At 36.7% G+C, this 20,384-nt stretch overlaps 1 protein-coding gene across 1 annotated transcript in view; it reads right to left on the bottom strand.

Moving 5' to 3' along the window:
• Positions 1–20,384, bottom strand: part of SLC9A9 (solute carrier family 9 member A9) — a 657,846-nt gene that overhangs the window by 588,829 nt on the left and 48,633 nt on the right. The window contains exons 3-4 of the mRNA XM_005888754.2: positions 15,315–15,392; positions 13,764–13,840 (exon numbers count right to left, since the gene is read on the bottom strand). Coding sequence (XP_005888816.2) covers positions 13,764–13,840; positions 15,315–15,392 — 155 coding nt within the window. The remainder of the gene's footprint in view (positions 1–13,763; positions 13,841–15,314; positions 15,393–20,384) is intronic.

The raw sequence follows: 20,384 nt of genomic DNA, 5'->3' as shown, positions 1-20,384 counted from the left end.
GCAGCCCAGAGTCTCAGGGGACAGTGAGAAAAACATGGTTGGGAACGAGGGGAAGAGAGCGGGGAGAAACGAGAGAAGGTGGAGACAGATAAGAGAGAGGCAAAATAGAGAGCTTTGTAGTTGATAAGAATTAACCAGGGGATACTGGCAAATACACTTTTGGCACTTTGCATCTCTGCTATTGCCGGCCAACCAGAGTTCTTCTTATTAAAACACACACAAAGAGAAACAATAGAAGAATCAGAGTTTCTTGAAGTAAGCATAATCAAGCTGCTTATATTCATAAACCTATTAGATAGCCCCTTCAACTTGTTTTCCCTTTTATTTTCTTTTTAATATAATTGACACATGGAGGAGAATATATAGAATATATATGCAAATTATAAATTATAATAGCATACTGACTACCAGGAAACCCACTTCAAGCCATGAGACAGAATATTACCAATAACTTATTTCCTCTGTGTGTTTCTTTCCATCCCATTCATTTCCCTCTTTCCCAGAAATCACCACTTTGCTGAATCTTGTGATCTTAATTCCCTATTTGCTACACATATACATATATGCATTCTCACCTATATGCATGTATGCTTACACAACATTGTTTAATCTTGGTCATTTATGAACTTTATAAAAAGGTAACATGGAGCTTGATTTATTGATCTTACATTGTTTCCAAGGTTCGCCTACATTGGCATCAGCAGTTTTATTTATTTCATTGTTTTCAGTGCTGTATAATATTATATACATTTATTTTCCTTTTTTTCATTAAATATGAGTTGTCTAAAAGTGTTTGCTATTATGAATAATCTTGATACAAACATTTTTATACATGGTGCATGTGTGCAAGAGGGTGCCTAAGGAAAACACACTCACTCTCTCCTCTATTGATTCCACCTCATCTCATTTGGGTCACCTCTAACTCCCTCCTCCCTCTTTTCTTCTCCATGTAACGCTGTGAACCTCTCTGGGTGACCCTCACGGTGGAGAAACTTTTCATCTTTAACCTAGATGTTTTATCAATGGTGCTGTATAGAAGGAGAAGTTTTGAAACGACTGTAAAAATAAGACTGAAAATTGGAAGCAGGAGACTTAAGTCCAAACCCTGACTCCAGGAAACTCCTGACTCCAGGGAATATTAATTGACAGGAGCTCATCAAACGCCTCCATACCAACACTGAAACCAAGCACCACACAAGGGCCAACAAGTTCCAGGGCAAGACATACCAAGCAAATTCTCCAGCAACACAGGAACACAGCCCTGAGCTCCAAGATACAGGCTGCCCAAAGTCACCCCAAAACCATAGACATCTCATAACTCATTACTGGACACTTCATTGCACTCCAGAGAGAAGAAATACAGCTCCACCCACTAGAACACTGACACAAGCTTCCCTTACCAAGAAACCTTGACAAGCTACCTGTACAAACCCACACACAGCGAGGAAATACCACAATAAAGAGAACTCCACAAACTGCCAGAATACAGAAAGGACACCCCAAACTCAGCAATTTAAACAAGATGAAGAGACAGAGGAATACCCAGCAGATAAAGGAACAGGATAAATGCCCACCAAACCAAACAAAAGAGGAAGAGATAGGGAATCTACCTGATAAAGAATTCCAAATAATGATAGTGAAATTGATCCAAAATCTTGAAATCAAAATGGAATCACAGATAAATAGCCTGGCGACAAGGATTGAGAAGATGCAAGAAAGGTTTAACAAGGACCTAGAAGAAATAAAAAAGAGTCAATATATAATGAATAATGCAATAAATGAAATTAAAAACACTCTGGAGGCAACAAATAGTAGAATAACAGAGGCAGAAGATAGGATTAGTTTATTAGAAGACAGAATGGTAGAAATAAATGAATCAGAGAGAAAAAAAGAAAAACGAATTAAAAGAAATGAGGACAATTTCAGAGACCTCCAGGACAATATTAAATGCTACAACATTCGAATCATAGGGGTCCCAGAAGAAGAAGACAAAAAGAAAGACCATGAGAAAATACTTGAGGAGATAATAGTTGAAAACTTCCCTAAAATGGGGAAGGAAATAATCACTCAAGTCCAAGAAACCCAGAGAGTCCCAAACAGGATAAACCCAAGGAGAAACACCCCAAGACACATATTAATCAAATTAACAAAGATCAAACACAAAGAACAAATATTAAAAGCAGCAAGGGAAAAACAACAAATAACACACAAAGGAATTCCCATAAGGATAACAGCTGATCTTTGAATAGAAACTCTTCAAGCCAGGAGGGAATGGCAAGACATACTTAAAGTGATGAAAGAAAATAACCTACAGCCCAGATTATTGTACCCAGCAAGGATCTCATTCAAATATGAAGGAGAAATCAAAAGCTTCTCAGACAAGCAAAAGCTGAGAGAATTCAGCACCACCAAACCAGCTCTCCAACAAATACTAAAGGATATTCTCTAGACAGGAAACACAAAAACGGTGTATAAATTCGAACCCAAAACAATAAAGTAAATGGCAACAGGATCATACTTATCAGTAATTACCTTAAACATAAATGGGTTGAATGCCCCAACCAAAAGACAAAGACTGGCTGAATGGATACAAAAACAAGACCCCTACATATGTTGTCTACAAGAGACCCACCTCAAAACAGGGGACACATACAGACTGAAAGTGAAGGGCTGGAAAAAGATTTTCCATGCAAATAGGGACCAAAAGAAAGCAGGAGTAGCAATACTCATATCAGATAAAATAGACTTTAAAACAAAGGCTGTGAAAAGAGACAAAGACGGTCACTACATAATGATCAAAGGATCAATCCAAGAAGAAGATATAACAATTATAAATATATATGCACCCAACACAGGAGCACCACAAATATGTAAGACAAATGCTAACAAGTATGAAAGGAGAAATTAACAATAACACAATAATAGTGGGAGACTTTAATACCCCACTCACACCTATGGATAGATCAACTAAACAGAAAATTAACAAGGAAACACAAACTTTAAACGATACAATAGACCAGTTAGACCTAATTGATATCTATAGGACATTTCATCCCAAAACAATGAATTTCACCTTTTTCTCAAGCGCACGTGGAACCTTCTCCAGGATAGATCACATCCTGGGCCATAAATCTAGCCTTGGTAAATTCAAAAAAATTGAAATCATTCCAAGCATCTTTTCTGACCACAATGCAGTAAGATTAGATCTCAATTACAGAAGAAAAAGTATTAAAAATTCCAACATATGGAGGCTGAACAACACGCTGCTGAATAACCAACAAATCACAGAAGAAATCAAAAAAGAAATCAAAATTTGCATAGAAATGAGTGAAAATGAAAACACAACAACCCAAAACCTGTGGGACACAGTAAAAGCAGTCCTAAGGGGAAAGTTCATAGCAATACAGGCATACCTCAAGAAACAAGAAAAAAGTCAAATAAATAACCTAACTCTACACCTAAAGCAACTAGAAAAGGAAGAAATGAAGAACCCCAGGGTTAGTAGAAGGAAAGAAATCTTAAAAATTAGGGCAGAAATAAATGCAAAAGAAACAAGAGACCATATCAAAAATCAACAAAGCCAAAAGCTGGTTCTTTGAAAGGATAAATAAAATTGACAAATCATTAGCCAGATTCATCAAGAAACAAAGGGAGAAAAATCAAATCAATAAAATTAGAAATGAAAATGGAGAGATCACAACAGACAACACAGAAATACAAAGGATCATAAGAGACTACTATCAACAATTATATGCCAATAAAATGGACAACGTGGAAGAAATGGACAAATTCTTAGAAAAGTACAACTTTCCAAAACTGGACCAGGAAGAAATAGAAAATCTTAACAGACTCATCACAAGCACGGAAATTGAAACTGTAATAAAAAATCTTCCAGCAAACAAAAGCCCAGGTCCAGACGGCTTCACAGCTGAATTCTACCAAAAATTTAGAGAAGAGCTAACACCTATCCTACTCAAACTCTTCCAGAAAATTGCAGAGGAAGGTAAACTTCCAAACTCATTCTATGAGGCCACCATCACGCTAATACCAAAACCTGACAAAGATCCCACAAAAAAAGAAAACCACAGGGCAATATCACTGATGAACATAGACGCAAAAATCCTTAACAAAATTCTAGCAATCAGAATCCAACAACACATTAAAAAGATCATACACCATGACCAAGTGGGCTTTATCCCAGGGATGCAAGGATTCTTCAATATCTGCAAATCAATCAATGTAATATACAACATTAACAAATTGAAAAATAAAAACCATATGATTATATCAATAGATGCAGAGAAAGCCTTTGACAAAATTCAACATCCATTTATGATAAAAACTCTCCAGAAAGCAGGAATAGAAGGAACATACCTCAACATAATAAAAGCTATATATGACAAACCCACAGCAAACATTATCTTCAACGGTGAAAAATTGAAAGTGTTTCCTCTAAAGTCAGGAACAAGACAAGGGTGCCCACTCTCACCACTACTATTCAACATAGTTTTGGAAGTTTTGGCCACAGCAATCAGAGCAGAAGAAGAAATAAAAAGAATCCAGATTGGAAAAGAAGAAGTAAAACTCTCACTATTTGCAGATGACATGATCCTCTACATAGAAAACTAAAGACTCCACCAGAAAATTACTAGAACTAATCAATGATTATAGTAAAGTTGCAGGATATAAAATCAACACACAGAAATCCCTTGCATTCCTATACACTAATAATGAGAAAACAGAAGGAGAAATTAAGGAAACAGTTCCATTCACCATTGCAACAGAAAGAATAAAATACTTAGGAATATATCTACCTAAAGAAACTAAAGACCTATATATAGAAAACTATAAAACACTGGTGAAAGAAATCAAAGAGGACACTAATAGATGGAGAAATATACCATGTTCATGGATTGGAAGAATCAATATAGTGAAAATGAGTATACTACCCAAAGCAATTTATAGATTCAATGCAATCCCTATCAAGCTACCAACAGTACTCTTCACAGAGCTAGAACAAATAATTTCACAATTTGTATGGAAATACAAAAAACCTCGAATAGCCAAAGCTATCTTGAGAAAGAAGAATAGAACTGGAGGAATCAACCTACCTGACTTCAGGCTCTACTACAAAGCCACAGTTATCAGGACAGTATGGTACTGGCACAAAGACAGAAATATAGATCAATGGAACAAAATAGAAAGCCCAGAGATAAATCCACACACATATGGACACCTTATCTTTGACAAAGGAGGCAAGAATATACAATGGATTAAAGACAATCTCTTTAACAAGTGGTGCTGGGAAAACTGGTCAACCACTTGTAAAAGAATGAAACTAGAACACTTTCTAACACCATACACAAAAATAAACTCAAAATGGATTAAAGATCTAAACGTAAGACCAGAAACTATAAAACTCCTAGAGGAGAACGTAGGCAAAACACTCTCTGACATACATCACAGCAGGATCCTCTATGACCCACCTCCCAGAATAGTGGAAATAAAAGCAAAAATAAACAAATGGGACCTAATTAAACTTAAAAGCTTCTGCACAACAAAAGAAACTATTAGCAAGGTGAAAAGACAGCCTTCAGAATGGGAGAAAATAATAGCAAATGAAGCAACTGACAAACAACTAATCTCAAAAATATACAAGCAACTCCTACAGCTCAATTCCAGAAAAATAAATGACCCAATCAAAAAATGGGCCAAAGAACTAAATAGACATTTCTCCAAAGAAGACATACAGATGGCTAACAAACACATGAAAAGATGCACAACATCACTCATTATCAAAGAAATGCAAATCAAAACCACCATGAGGTACCATTTCACGCCAGTCAGAATGGCTGCGATCCAAAAGTCTACAAGCAATAAATGCTGGAGAGGGTGTGGAGAAAAGGGAACCCTCTTACACTGTTGGTGGGAATGCAAACTAGTACAGCCACTATGGAGAACAGTGTGGAGATTCCTTAAAAAACTGGAAATAGAACTGCCATATGACCCAGCAATCCCACTGCTTGGCATACACACTGAGGAAACCAGAAGGGAAAGAGACATGTGTACCCCAATGTTCATTGCAGCACTGTTTATAATAGCCAGGACATGGAAGCAACCTAGATGTCCATCAGCAGATGAATGGATAAGAAAGCTGTGGTACATATACACAATGGAGTATTACTCAGCCATTACAAAGAATACATTTGAGTCAGTTCTAATGAGGTGGATGAAACTGGAGCCTATTATACAGAGTGAAGTAAGCCAGAAAGAAAAACACCAATACAGTATACTAATGCATATATATGGAATTTAGAAAGATGGTAACAATAAGCCTGTATACGAGACAGCAAAAGAGACACTGATGTATAGAACAGTCTTATGGACTCTGTGGGAGAGGGAGAGGGTGGGAAGATTTGGGAGAATGGCATTGAAACATGTAGAATATCATGTATGAAACGAGTCGCCAGTCCAGGTTTGATGCACGATACTGGATGCTTGAGGCTGGTGCACTGGGATGACCCAGAGGGATGGTATGGGGAGGGTGGAGGGAGGGGGGTTCAGGATGGGGAACACATGTATACCTGTGGTTGATTCATTTTGATATTTTGCAAAACCAATACAATATTGTAAAGTTTAAAAATAAAATAAAATTAAAAAAAAAGAAATATAAGATATACAAATATGTACAAAGTATGTAAGAATGTATTTATAAATTTTAAAATTATTTACTCATAAACGTAAACATTGGAATAAATTTATATTCTAGAGTAAAGAAATAATATTAGACAAGGTGCTTGTGAAGAAGGGTAAAGACTAATTATTAAGCTATCATAATTAGGACAGTGTGGTACTGGTGCAGGGAGAGATTAGAGATCAATTAGAAAGAATTAATGGCCCCAAACAGAAACTACAACACGGCGCAGGAGGCACTGCAGATCTGGGGGGAAAGTGGGGCAGGACAATAAATGACGTTAGAATAATTAGTTGTCACTTTGAGAGAGAAAAAAATTCATTAGATGTCTACTGCATATTATACACAAAAATCTATTTCAGAAAATGGACTTACTACAAAAGGTAAAACTTGAATACACTTTAGAAGAAAATATCTTTCTGGTTAGGGGGCCAGGAAGGATTTAGTAAATAAAATTCTAAGATGCTAGCTGTAAAAGAAAAACATTATAAGTTTAACTATATTAAAATTTAAAAATTCTGTTCATTAAGAGAATCATGAAAAAAGTAAAAGCATAAGACACAAACTGGAAGAAAATACTTGTGGCATCTGTAACTAAGTACAGATCATCATGTAGAATATATAAGGAAACCAGGCAAAATAATGAAAATATGATAAAACAACAATAATAAAAATATAATAAAACAATTCATTAGAAAAATGGATAAAAAGTTTGGTCAGGTATCATATGAAAATATAATCTATTTCATTAACAATCAGGAAAATAAAAATAAAGACTACAGTAGAATTTCATATCATTCCAATTAAATTGCCAAAAATTACAAGGAACAATTGCTTTGGAGACAATTTTTCATTTGTAAAAATGAATATCATTTTGTAGACCCTACCACCGGCACTTCCAGTCTTAGGCATGGATACAGAATGGCCACCAAGTCTGGGAACACAGGCAAATACCTAATAGTTGGTTTATTGTTATTACTCTATAGTCCAGATAAAATAATAGCACACATATTTTCGGACTTTAGAGCTACCCTGAATGCAGTCTAGAGAATTCTTCAGTTCTAATTAAACATGGAGATGTGTAAAATCCTTCCTTTCCCAGCTCTCTCTTTGCTTAGGTTCTTGAAAAACATCTTCTTTGGGAACTGCAACATGTATACCTGTGGCGGATTCATTTTGATATTTGGCAAAACTAATACAATTATGTAAAGTTTAAAAATAAAATAAAATTAGGAAAAAAAAAAACTCCCTAGCAAAGCTGATGAAACAGTGAAATCTATATAGACTCTCTCTCATAAAAAATTCATGGATGATTTAAGGGGGTTGACTGCCTTGCTGAAGTCCTTCTATGCACATCTAATGGTCTGTGTTTCCTGGATTAAGAACTGGATTAGTAACTAAGAACTGCTGTAAATCATTCTCTTTACAGCGTTAGAGCTTAAGACACTGACATATTGGCCTCCATCCATGAACCATACTTCTTCAGGTTTTGATTCTAGACCCTTGTCCCTTCTTCCAGGTTTAGGAATCAGCCTTTTGAGACTGCTGAACATCAACAAACCTTATTCCTTTCAAGGACAGAGAAACACTGATTCCATAACTAGCTCCATGGGCGCTCAGGCCTACAGGCCCCAGCTCAGCGGGCATGATCACACAAGAGGGTTGTGTCAGGCACGCTTCTGTGGCGTATTAGAGAGTCCAGCAGGTAAAACAACATTCCTGAAGAATGTTGATACGAATAATATAAACAACCTCACACCTGAATCCAGGCTTTTCAGAGTGAGTTACCCCAAATCCAGCAATTCTAAGGAAGTAAAATGAAGTCATACCATCCTTCCAACTATCTCCAGTAAGAAAGGACAGGTTCAATTTCTACACTGCAGTTATATTCATAGCTCATTATCAAACATTCATATTTTTCATAATTGCTAGGATGGGATGGTTGGATGGCATCACTGCCTCATGGACATGAGTTTGAGCAACTCTGGGAGATAGTGAAGGACAGGGAAGCCTGGTATGCTGCAGTTCATGGGGTCGCAAAGAGTCAGACATGACTGAGTGACAAATAGCAACAACGATAAATGTGAAAATATAAAATTACTGAGGGCTTGGTTTGTCTTGCATATTTAATTATTAATTGCAAAACACTATAGGAAATATAATGCCTCATCTTAGGAGGAAGACAAAGAGACTCAGAGTATTGTTCTCAAGTCAGACAGGCTGTGCCATTTATTACCACTTACTTGCTATGTAACCTTGAGCAAGTCTCAACTTCAGCATCCTTGCATGTAAAAGAAAGATGATAATAGTACCTGTCTCATAGGGACACTATGAGAATAAGATGAGATAATACTTGTAAAAAGCATAGGTCAATGTCTGGCACATGGAATGCAATTTAAAAAGTGAGCTTTTCTTAAAATTAACACCCCATTCTTCATCATTTAGATCCATACCCCCTTTTTCAAAATATTTTTTTAAGCTGTGGTACTTGTTTTAATTTGTCCTTAACAGAGAAGCTAAAAGTATATCATTTTCAATTCTCTTAAAGAAGTGTTTCACAGACACTGATCAGTTCTTAGGACAAAAATAAACATGATGCCAGTAAACCCTAGGTAGGTTGGCATTGTGATGATACACCTATGTGACCATGAAAGTGGAGACACTGAGTCAACAGTAAAGGAATAGCTCTCAAAGCTGGAGGAAACGAAGAGCAAAATAATTCAAATACATGGATTTTATTTAAAAGCAGAGACATATTTTAAATATTTCTAAAGTGATAAAATGGGGGAGACAACTAGAAAAGATGAACAATTTAACCTTAAAAAAATGTTTAAAAATTTCTTCGACTTTATTCCCAGGGGGATATTGTTAAACTTTCCCATGTAAATTGAAAGATGACTTACACCTAATTTTTTTAAATGAAATGAAGTTAATAAAACTTAAGAGCTTTTTCATTTAAATGGACTCAACAATCTCAAATCCTATAGAACATCTGAGTCCAGCTCTAGCACTAACCTGTAGTTTGGTTACAGGGTTTACCAGGAGAAGATCATGGCCCACAGGCTGAGTTTTCATGCATATTCCACAATCACTCTTCATGATCTTCACATCCTCATACATTTCTGATCCTGAGATTCACGGGCATCTGTCAGCTGACTCTCCAGCACTCCAGTTCCCACATTCTCTTACATCACTCTGTGAGACTGATCTCCAACATGGAAAATTGCACAATATTCCTAATACCCACCAGGACTAACACACTTTATAGTATGTAAAATCCAACTTCTTCATCCCTCTTCACTAAATCACTACCCAGGATCTACCCACTTTTAAAAATTATTCTCAGCCTCCATTCTAACTGATTGTCCTCAGTCCCTCCTCTTGCCTATTTTATCCAAATATAAATATATCTGCATAAACTCAGGCATTCCTTCTTCCCCTTAAAAATGTGGACTTCTTTTTAGATGGGATTCTTGATAAAAATCTCTCATGTCTATGAGAACTTTTAAGGGGATAAATAAAGAAACATGTGGCATGTTAGTAAATATTTATTCTACCATTTTATTTTTATTTTAATATTTTAAATGTTTTGTGCTAATAAAAATAGAAGTAAAGCAATTTTTTGGCATGAAGAATATGACTCAGGAGCCAAACTATTTGGTTACTAATATCAGCCCTACTACTTATACTGTGTTATTCTCTGAACCTCAGCTGTCTCAACTGTTAAATGAGGGTAATAATAGTATCTATTTAATAGGATTATTTGGAGAATTAAATGAAATAATCCTTGTAAAGCAGTTTTTAAAAGGGCATGGTACATATCAAGCTTTCAATAAATGTTTGTTGTATTGTTCTTGTCACTATTAATTTATCAGGAGAATAGAACTGGTTGTTTTCTAAGATTTAAGTTTAAATTCGAGTGATTCACAAAATGGGAGTTACCAAATTATGAAAGTATCATTTTGGTCTGAATTTAAGTGTGTGCCTTTCCTTCAGTGAACTTCCCTGGTGGCTCAGTTGGTAAAGAATCCGCCTGCAATGCAGGAGACCACCTGTAATACAGTAGACTTGGGTTCAATCCCTGGATTGGGAAGATCCCCTGAAGAAGGAAATGGGGGATTTCCTTATCTAAGAGACCCATATTGTTTGTCGTGGGATTTATTATGTAATTTAGTTGCTTTAAGCATAAATAAAATTTATCTTAGGTGCTGCTTATGGAATGTTTTGAGCATACCTATAAATTAAGCTGGGGCTTGCCAGGTGGCTCAGTTTTAAAGAATGTGCTTGCCAATGCAGGAGATGTGAGTTTGATCCCTGGGTCAGAAAGCTCCCCTGGAGAAGGAAATGGCAACCCATTCCAGTATTCTTGCCTAGATAACCCCATGGACAAAGGAGCCTGGTGGGCTACAGTCCATATGGTCACAAGAGTTGGACATAACTTAGTGACTAAACCACCACTAACTTCACTTCAAAATTTTTGAAATTGTTTCTGGAGAGCAGCATAAAACAATGATTGTTTGTCATCATACAGTACCCTGAGCAATCGAACCTGCCAATGTTCTTCCTCTATTTCTGCCCATCGCACAAGTGTGGAGTCACCCATCATTTCCCAGGGACTGAATCCAATGGAGATCTACCTCTGTCCCACTTAACCACTCCTGTGTTAGACACGGTCCACCCTCCGTCTACCTTTTTCTTTGTTTTCCAGACATTCCTTGCTGGTTTGCTTCCTGTTTATTTGGCCCAGTACTTCGTAGTCTTTTGTGGGCACCTCTCCCCTTCTTCAGATAGTGCTGTTGCCCAGATACCTACCTTTCTCACTCCACATACTTGCTCTGCATGACCTCATTCTCTCAGGATTTCAATAAATTGATGATTCGATATCCATCTTTACTGCCACTGCCTGATACTAAGCCCTCATCATTTCCAACCTAGCTTGGAAATTGTCTCAAGAAATAGTCCCCTTGCTGCCTTTTCCCCACTTCACATGGCCACCAGAATGACCTTCCCAAAGTGTAAATCTGATCTTGTCACTCTCGAGCTAAAGCTCTTTAAGGGTTTCCCTTACCTTGCTGCATAAGATCCTAAAATCTTTAACTTATCTATCCCTTCTGCATTTCAATCTAATGATCCACAATAGGAAGGCACCCTATAAATTTTTGTTGTTCAAGCAAAGAACATGGTTCTAAAGGTTTTGCCAAGCTGCATATCTTACTCAAATCACTTTCTATTATAAATGGTTAACTGTGGCCTTAAAAATCAATTAGAAGAGTTTCTCAGCTCCAATAAATACATATTACTGGATCTCTTGAACTGAAATTTTTAAGAACAAGTCAATTACATACAATGCATGCATGTTAGTATACACACACACACACACACACTATATATTGTGCTTTACAAAAGAGATGTATAGAGTTTTAATAATAGCAAAAGCATGTTATGTAAATGCACAAACAAGTATACTTGAAGTCAGTTATGCAAGGAAACAGAGTAATAATGAAACTGATTATGCCATAATTTTGGCTACAAGTTTAGAATTTAGATCTATTATAAATTTCAGATTTCCATATTATAGAACTGATAAAAATCAATCTTTGCTATAAACTGATAAGTATCTGTTGAAAGTTTACACATCTCAGAGTCTTGAGTCGATGTATAGGAACAATGATTAGGGATGTGTAGGAATTAAAGATAAATTGTTAAATAAAGAGAGGGTGATAGCAAAAGCTGCTGGATCAAGAGCAGCAGTTTTTAATTTTGTCCTGACCAAGGTCCTACTACTTATAGATGGTGAGACTGAAACAATTAATTAGCCTTTCAAGATGTTACATTTCTCATCTTCAGAAGGAAGAGTTTAATCACACAGATCTCTGAGGCCCTTGCCAGATTTGAAGTTTGAATATTTAGCTATGGCATACTCACAGAGCAGAAAAGCCCTCCCTTGAACAAGCTTTCAGAAGGATCCAATGCACTGTGACTCTCAATCACAAACAGTTGATAGACCCCTTAGTTGTCCAGACTTTATGAAGGTCCCCAGTCTACATCTCTGCAAGCCTCCAGCTTCAGCTGTTAAAATCTTCAGCTTCCTCACTAACTTAACCATGCTGGACATTTTCATATAATGTAGCCTGAGTTGTTCTAGACTTGAACCAATAAAAATTTAAGAGTGAATTCAACATAACCCCCCCTACTCCCCATTTTCAGGTCCAAGTAATGATAGCTCCTTAGCCTTCCAGTGACACACACTAAACACTTCATAAGGAAAGGGCTCGGTGAGTGACTAATGTGTGTTTTTAGCCTCAGTTTCTTGTTTTAGGGATATAACAGCTGTATGCAGTAAAATTTCAGGGTAGAACTGGCTGTATTAGACAATTTAAGACATCCACACCATCATAGTCAGAGCAGCTGGATGTGTTTTCTACAGTAGAGATTTAATGTATTGGATAGAATTGTAAGTGAACTGGATTGGCTTCACTATTTTGCATCACATTCTGCTTTATGATGAGTTGCAAGCCAGAGTTTGGGGCTCACAGCATAACCAATAAAATATAATGAGAAAAAAACAAGTCTGCATTCTACAGTGTATCGACCAAAAAGCCATCCCAGCATTAAACAACTCTGCTGATATTTAGAAATGTCTGTCTCAGACTGCTCTCTTGTTAACTTTCCCTTAGAAAGAAAACCCCTGACATATATTACTATTGTAGTCCTGTCAAATTCAGGTAAGATCCTGCAAAGATGGAAAAAGAATACAGTGTGTGCTTATCTGCATTATTTATGCCAAAAAAAAGGCAATGTGCTTCACATAATTCAAACCAAATTAGCCACATTGTCTAAGTCAGAAGTTCAAAACTCACAGAGAAAATCCAACAATCTAATTCTAGTTTGCTTTGATTTGAAGCCTTGTGTTTCTCAGAAGACATGCAAGCCTTGGAATTGAGTCAGAAAAAAGTGTCAAAATGTGATATACTGAAAAAAAAAAAAAATTCACCCACACAGTGTGAGGCCAGGAAATGTGAGATTGGCCCCACAGCCTTCTGGAACTTAAGCTCCAAATGTCACTTACCCTATGACGATGCAGGAGATGGCCGTTCCCAAGAAGGCATATGTTAAAATAGATCCCAAGTTTTGAAAAAAGTGTCTCTGGGGAGGAAAAGATAGATTTCATATAGTACATCGGATTTTTTCTTCTTAGCATAACAAGAAATAAAAACAAATGCATGTGTTTTCACAGCCTCTCCCTTTCCTCACTGTTAAGGCCGATTTTGTTTTTGGAGCCTCAGTTGCTGGCCTTATTGTACAAAGATAACTTAACTGATTTACACTGTAAAGGACAGAGGTTGCCAACAAATAGGGAAAAAATACATCTGGAAAGTGACAGGCCAGAACTGGCTGGCCCTGAGAGAGGAGGAAGGGATTGGGGCAATGGTCAGGCAGGACTCTGGAATGATTAAAGGAAGACAGAGTTTTTAAGAAGTTTTGTTGTCACTGAAACCCCTTTAGCACTTTAAATATACTGTTCTAAAAGATTTAAGTTGCCGTTTGACTTTTATTGGATCTCTGATTTACTGTTTTTCTGAAAGTGATGAAACCAAACCTTAATCACCTACAACAGTTTATTTTAATGAATCACACAAAATGATGCTTAGTCTTGGGGCTTGGATGAAGAAGGATGAGCGGAATAAATCCAGCTTTCTAAATCTTTTCAAACGCTTGCTTGGAAAAACTCCCTTCCAGTTCTGTAAATGGTAGCTAAGTAGCCAGAACTGACAGCAAGAGGGAGCCCAAAGTACACAAGAAAATCAAGTCTGTACTGAACAAGTAAAGGCTGCTGAAGCCCACAGGCCAAAGGGAGGAGAGCCCTAGGAATCTCTGGAGTTAGGGGTGGGCAGCAGGAAAGCAACCACATTAACTCTGCATCTCAAAACTCATTCAGACTGGAGCCTTGATCTTTGGCCCTGGGGAGGCTAGCATGTAGATGTTGGTGTGAATTACTAATTTAGGAAATGCACATGTTGAGGCTACACATAAGTCATGTTTTGCAAGTGCAAAAAATGCGAGACTCAACTTTCTATAAACTCAATGTTAATTAAAAGCAAACTCTTTGGTTATAATCATCTAGAATAATATTGCCCAATAGAAATATAATGTAAACCATATATGTCATTTAAAATGACATATGTAAAAAAATAAAATGACATATGTACTTTTCTAGTAGTCAAAAAGTAAAATGAACATTGATAATACAATGTATTCAAAAATTATCATTTCTACATGAAATAAATATAAAACATTGTAGAAATATTTTACATTCTTTTTTTATACCGAGCCTGTAAAATCCAGTGCATATTGTATACTTAAAGTGCATCTTCATTCAGACTAGTCAAGTTTCAAGGGCTAAATAGCTGCACGTAACTATCAATCAGTATACTGGACAGAGCCAGTTTAGAATTCTAAGCATGTCAGATTTGAATCTGCATCACATAATCTAAAATAATGGTATTTTTACCAAATAGGTAAACACGTAAAATAAAATGATGCTTTTTTTTTTTTTCATTAGTGCTGGCAAGATTCTCTACTTAATGATAAAAGAAGAAAACAATCACTGTATATTTACCTTCTTTAGACTATATCCAGCATGAAATATAATTGGCGGCAGTAAAACATTGAAGAAGATTTCTGGATCAAATGTCATCTGCCAAAAAAGACAAATATGTAGTTAGGAAGATGCTCTTTTGGGCTAATAAAAATAAATTTAAAAAAAGTTACAGTTGTCTTTGCTAAAGTTGTATGAGACATATCAACATGCTATTAAATTAGTAGAGATAAAAATAAGAGAAAATGCAAACTTAGAAATTTATGATTGAGTATAACTTATAAAGTAATATTTTAAATGTAAAACTTATGTTCCATTCTGTAGCTAATATGAACAACATAAAATCTGAATGAAACCTTTCTAGGCAAAGAAAATTTTTTGCTTTTATTTTGATTAGCTATTCATTCTTCATATTTTAAAAGCTTTTATTCTATTTTATTTTTTTCTGGTTGAGGGGATTGGTAGCGTTCAAACATTTTAGCTTCAGACAGGATTTATTTAAAATTTTCCCAAATAAAAACATTTTTAGAAATTTAGTCTTAGTTTTCCCTACTTTATCCTATTCCAAAGTTCAAAATATTTTCCAGACTCTGGAAAAACACATTTGAAAGAGAAACAGGATTTTTCTAGTGTTTGTTTATTGGCTTTTACTTAAATGGTAAAATAAACTTGGCAAAAATTCCTTAGTGTGAAGTATGATGAAATGAGATGTAGAAATTCTTGAATCCAATACATGCTCTGTGCTGAGTAGTCTGAAAATGAAAACTAATTTAATCTTTAAAAGCTTCCTTAGATTCATCCTCTTCTCTACTTCTCTCACACTCCGTCTTTCGCTCTTATAGCACACACACACATACACACACACACACACTGCCATTCATTATTTCTCCACTAAGGCCTTCTTACCATTACAACACTCATCAAAACCTTTCAGACGTACAGGTCTTACAACTACACTTTCTATACTTTTTTGCCCGAATTCTTGCTCATTCTGAAGCTGATTCTCAAAAACTACTTCTCTCTGAAGCATGCTGATTTCCCCAGTCAAAACCAACTGTACTTTCTTCTGTGCTCTTTCAGCATTCTATACCCTCCCTTGTAGCATATATTTCATAACATAATTTATCAGTTTCTGTTTGACTGTCTCTTCCACTAGACTGGGAACAAATCAAGGATCACAATGATGCTTTGGTCAATTTTGTGTTGCTTTCACCCTCCCAGGGCTAGCTTATTGCTCGATACATTTTTCTCAATTGGGAAAAAAATTAATTGCCTTTGAAAGTCAAATCTAGTAAAAGAGAGTGAATTATGAAAAAGTGAAAATGTTAGCCATTCAATTGTGTCTGATTCTTGCGACCCCATGGACTGTAGCCTACCAGCCTCCTCTACTCATGGAATTCTCCAGGCAAGAACACTGGTTGCCGTTCCCTTCTCCAGGGGATCTTCCCCACCTACGGATCAAACTCAGGTCTCCCACATTGCAAGCAGATTCTTTACCATCTGAGCCACCAGGAATTAATTATATATATATATATATATATATATATTATATATATCACAGGTAAGAATTACTTAAGTAAAAATTAAGAAAAGCTTTTCTTAATTCCACTATTTACTTTGGGCCTAATTGAGCATTGCCAGAGTCCCTCTTCTCCCTTCCCCACACTGGCTCCTTGACTCTACCTATCTAATATTTGGGAAGGGGTAGGCTGGGGAAGTAGGAGCCATGTAACTCAGTTGGGTGCCCACTTATAAACCTAGTTATTCTCTCACTGATGCCACAACCTCTTGGACCAGTGAGTATTCGGGTAGATCAGCTTGGCCCATCCACAGCTTTCTTGTGCCTCTCATGTTTCTTCATCTTTAAGATGAATACAATAATTTTATACCTAATTTCTAAGGTGGTTGGAAAAATTAAGTGAATTAATACTTGTAAAGCTCTTGCAGCATTGCCTAACATCTAGCAAGCACTTTTAAGAATTCATTACTAAAGAAAAGGAAATATCTGAATTAATATGGTAAAGTTATATGATTTGAAGAAACTGCCCCATTGTCAGGAACTCTTAAGTGTTACAGCTGTGCAACATTTGGGCAAAGAGATTACTTCTCCTTCTAAGTTTACTCTTTTTTTCTAAGATTATCTAAAACACCATTATTGATCTATTTTTGAGGCCTCTTCAAGAGTCTATCAATTGCATATTTGAAGGCTTTTGCAAAGAGATGTATTTCTGTGTTCTGGAGGAGTGAAGCCATATAGCTGTGATCTGTGATCATCTGGAAGAGAGGATTACAGTGGCACAACATCTTGGGCAGAAAATCCCTCGCCTCTGCAGTTTTTCTGCAAAAATAAGGTTAATCACTCAACCAGAACATTTCAATAATCAGAGTGCCCCATTCCCTGCATGCAGGTTAACTAATGTGCTATTGAATTATATTTTCTGGAGCAGCCAGATGAAACTGGCAGGCTGAGAATGGCATGCAGAGTACGAGGATTTATTTGTATATACAAAACAGATTTGTGTTCCTTTCAGACTTGCTATAAGCTTAGGAACTGCTAAATCAGAGTTCTGGGAGTATCTCCAAACCCAGATAATTTCTCAGAAATGGCTGGATCTGCCACTGCACCAGCCTCCAGATGGCGGTTCCACATGCCATCTTCTTCAGACTTTGTGTTCAAATCATGGCCTTGGAGGTGAGACTGGTTTAAAAGCCCAAACAATTAAAAGTTTTCATTATAGTATGAGGGGGGAAAAAAATCTAAGAGAGGTGTGTAATGGAAGGACAGAAAGCTAAATACACTTTTCTTAAAATTCAAGTTTTAGAGACCCTACCATCCAACAGAACTTTGTGTGATGGTGGAAGTATTCTGTTACTGTCCTGCCCAATAGAGTAGCCATGGGTCATATGATCTATTGAGCAATTGAACTGGAGACTACTGGAACGGAGGGACTGAAATTTTTATTTTTCTGTGGCCAGTAACTATGGGACAGTATATTTACAGACAGGTACTAGAATTTAAAACTTCAGACCATTCAGTTTTTAGATGGTTTATCGCCCTACATAAGGAATGATTAATTTGGAGCAACAGACCTGCCACTCAAATGGTAGAATTATGACTGCGTCATGAAAACTGAGATTTTAAAATATTGGGATTCAATTCTTAAAATATCAGATAGTATGAGACATAAAAATACCAGTATGTCCAACCACTACAAGGGTGCAGTAGTTTTATCTATTATCTCAAATATGCACTAGTGTTTGGCTAGGAATGGCCCAGACATACATTCAGAGAGATAATCAACTTGAAAACTTCCAAGAGTAGAAAGGAAAGCTACCAAGTTCAACTCTCAAGGTCATCAGAAGGTTATAGATACAAAATTCTGTTTGGGCTTAAGTATTAAGGTATCCAGTGACTCAATATGAATTACCTGGGAAAAAGTATGTGTTCTATGCAACTACTAACTAAATAAGCACTAAAACAACCACTTTAATGGGGGACTGTGATTTATGTGGCATATTCCTTCCAAAGAGGCCTTTTAAAAACATTGTTTCATCAACTCTGACAGCATTCCTGCGTGGTAGCTGGCAGATGCAATTATGCCCTTTTTCCAGAGACAGGAGAAGAAATGAAAGGCATGCCCGGTGTCAATCAATGTGACAGGGATATCACTGGGAACGGGGTGTGTATGCCTGGGCAAACTAAACGTGTGCTTTTCAGTTGAGAACTGGGCTAACATAACTGCTTAAACCAAGATTTAGGAGTGTTTAAGAGAGGTTGGCACTCAGAAATAGGCTTCATTATTTTGGCAATTCCCGACTCCTTTGGAAAAATAAAAGTAGTTAACACATAATGTGTTTGCTTATCTGCAATGATTTGTTCATTAGAAATCTAGTGAGCCCCTTCTCTGCTGCAATCCAGAGTTCTTTAGAAGACAGATAGCACTCTGGGCTTGCTGACCCTGCAGGGAGCCTTGATCTTGAAGCAGCACATGAGCTGGGTTTTGAAGGATGAATAGAAGCCTCTCCATGGGGCACCAACATACAAAACCATGCTCCCTTGTCTGCCCTGGGAGCACTGGGCCAGGGTTCACCAAGCCACAGGGGAAACTGGCGGCTTCCTGAAGTTTCAGTTATACTTAAGAGCAAGTAGTTTGAAATATTTTGAATATTTTAAGCATGCAGATATACTTAAAAGTGAAAATCAAAACTTGCATGCATTTTTAATATATATAGAAGACTTCAAAGAAATCTTGGCTTGCTTAGGGAAGGCAGCTCTAGACAACATAAGAATGAGCGTTTCCTTTCCTCTGCCCTAGGTTATGCTTTGGTGTGAGAAGTACCAGAGGGGGTAAAAGATGAATAACTTCAGAATATATAATGAAAATATACCACCTACAAATTAGATGAGCTTTGTCTACTTACTTAATCTCTCTGAGCCTCAGTTTCCTCATTTGTAATTTGCCTACCTCCTAGACTTGCTTTTTATGATTAGATGTAATAAGAGATGTAAAGGGGTCTACGTGGTACCCAACACTGATTGTTTCTCAAGAAATGGTCACTGTTCTTGAGCTGAAATGAAAGAAACTATTGACACAATAGATTGAGGATTGGAAGCACGAGGCACAGAAATATTCATTCAAACACAGAGAAAAGTAGAAATGTTTTACCCAGCAAGATTAAACAATAAAATGGCTATTGAGAGTATAAATTTGTATAACTTTTTAGTAGGGTAATTTAGCTACAGCTATCAAAATGTCAAATATCCATACTGTTTGATTCAGCAACACCTAATTTGAGAATTTATCCCACAGATATGCTTGCAAATGTGTGGAATGACATAAGGACAAGAGTATTCATTGCAGATGGATGAATGGGAAAAAAAGAAAACATTGAGGATGGCTGAGCCACAGACTGGTTAAAAAATCACAGTATACAGTTGAGCCTTGATCAGGGTAGGGGAGTGCCGACTCCCCATGCTCGAAAATCTGGGTATAACTCACAGTTGGCCCTCTGTATACGAGATTCTTCTCTTTCTGCAACTCCTACTTATCTATGATTCTGCCTCTGCAGATTCCACCAACTGTGGATCAT

This window comes from Bos mutus, chromosome 1, assembly GCF_027580195.1.
Source record: "Bos mutus isolate GX-2022 chromosome 1, NWIPB_WYAK_1.1, whole genome shotgun sequence".
NCBI classification, from domain to species: Eukaryota; Metazoa; Chordata; class Mammalia; order Artiodactyla; family Bovidae; genus Bos; species Bos mutus.
Note: the sequence above shows the minus strand (reverse complement) of the source record. Positions and strands in the feature narration are given on the sequence as shown.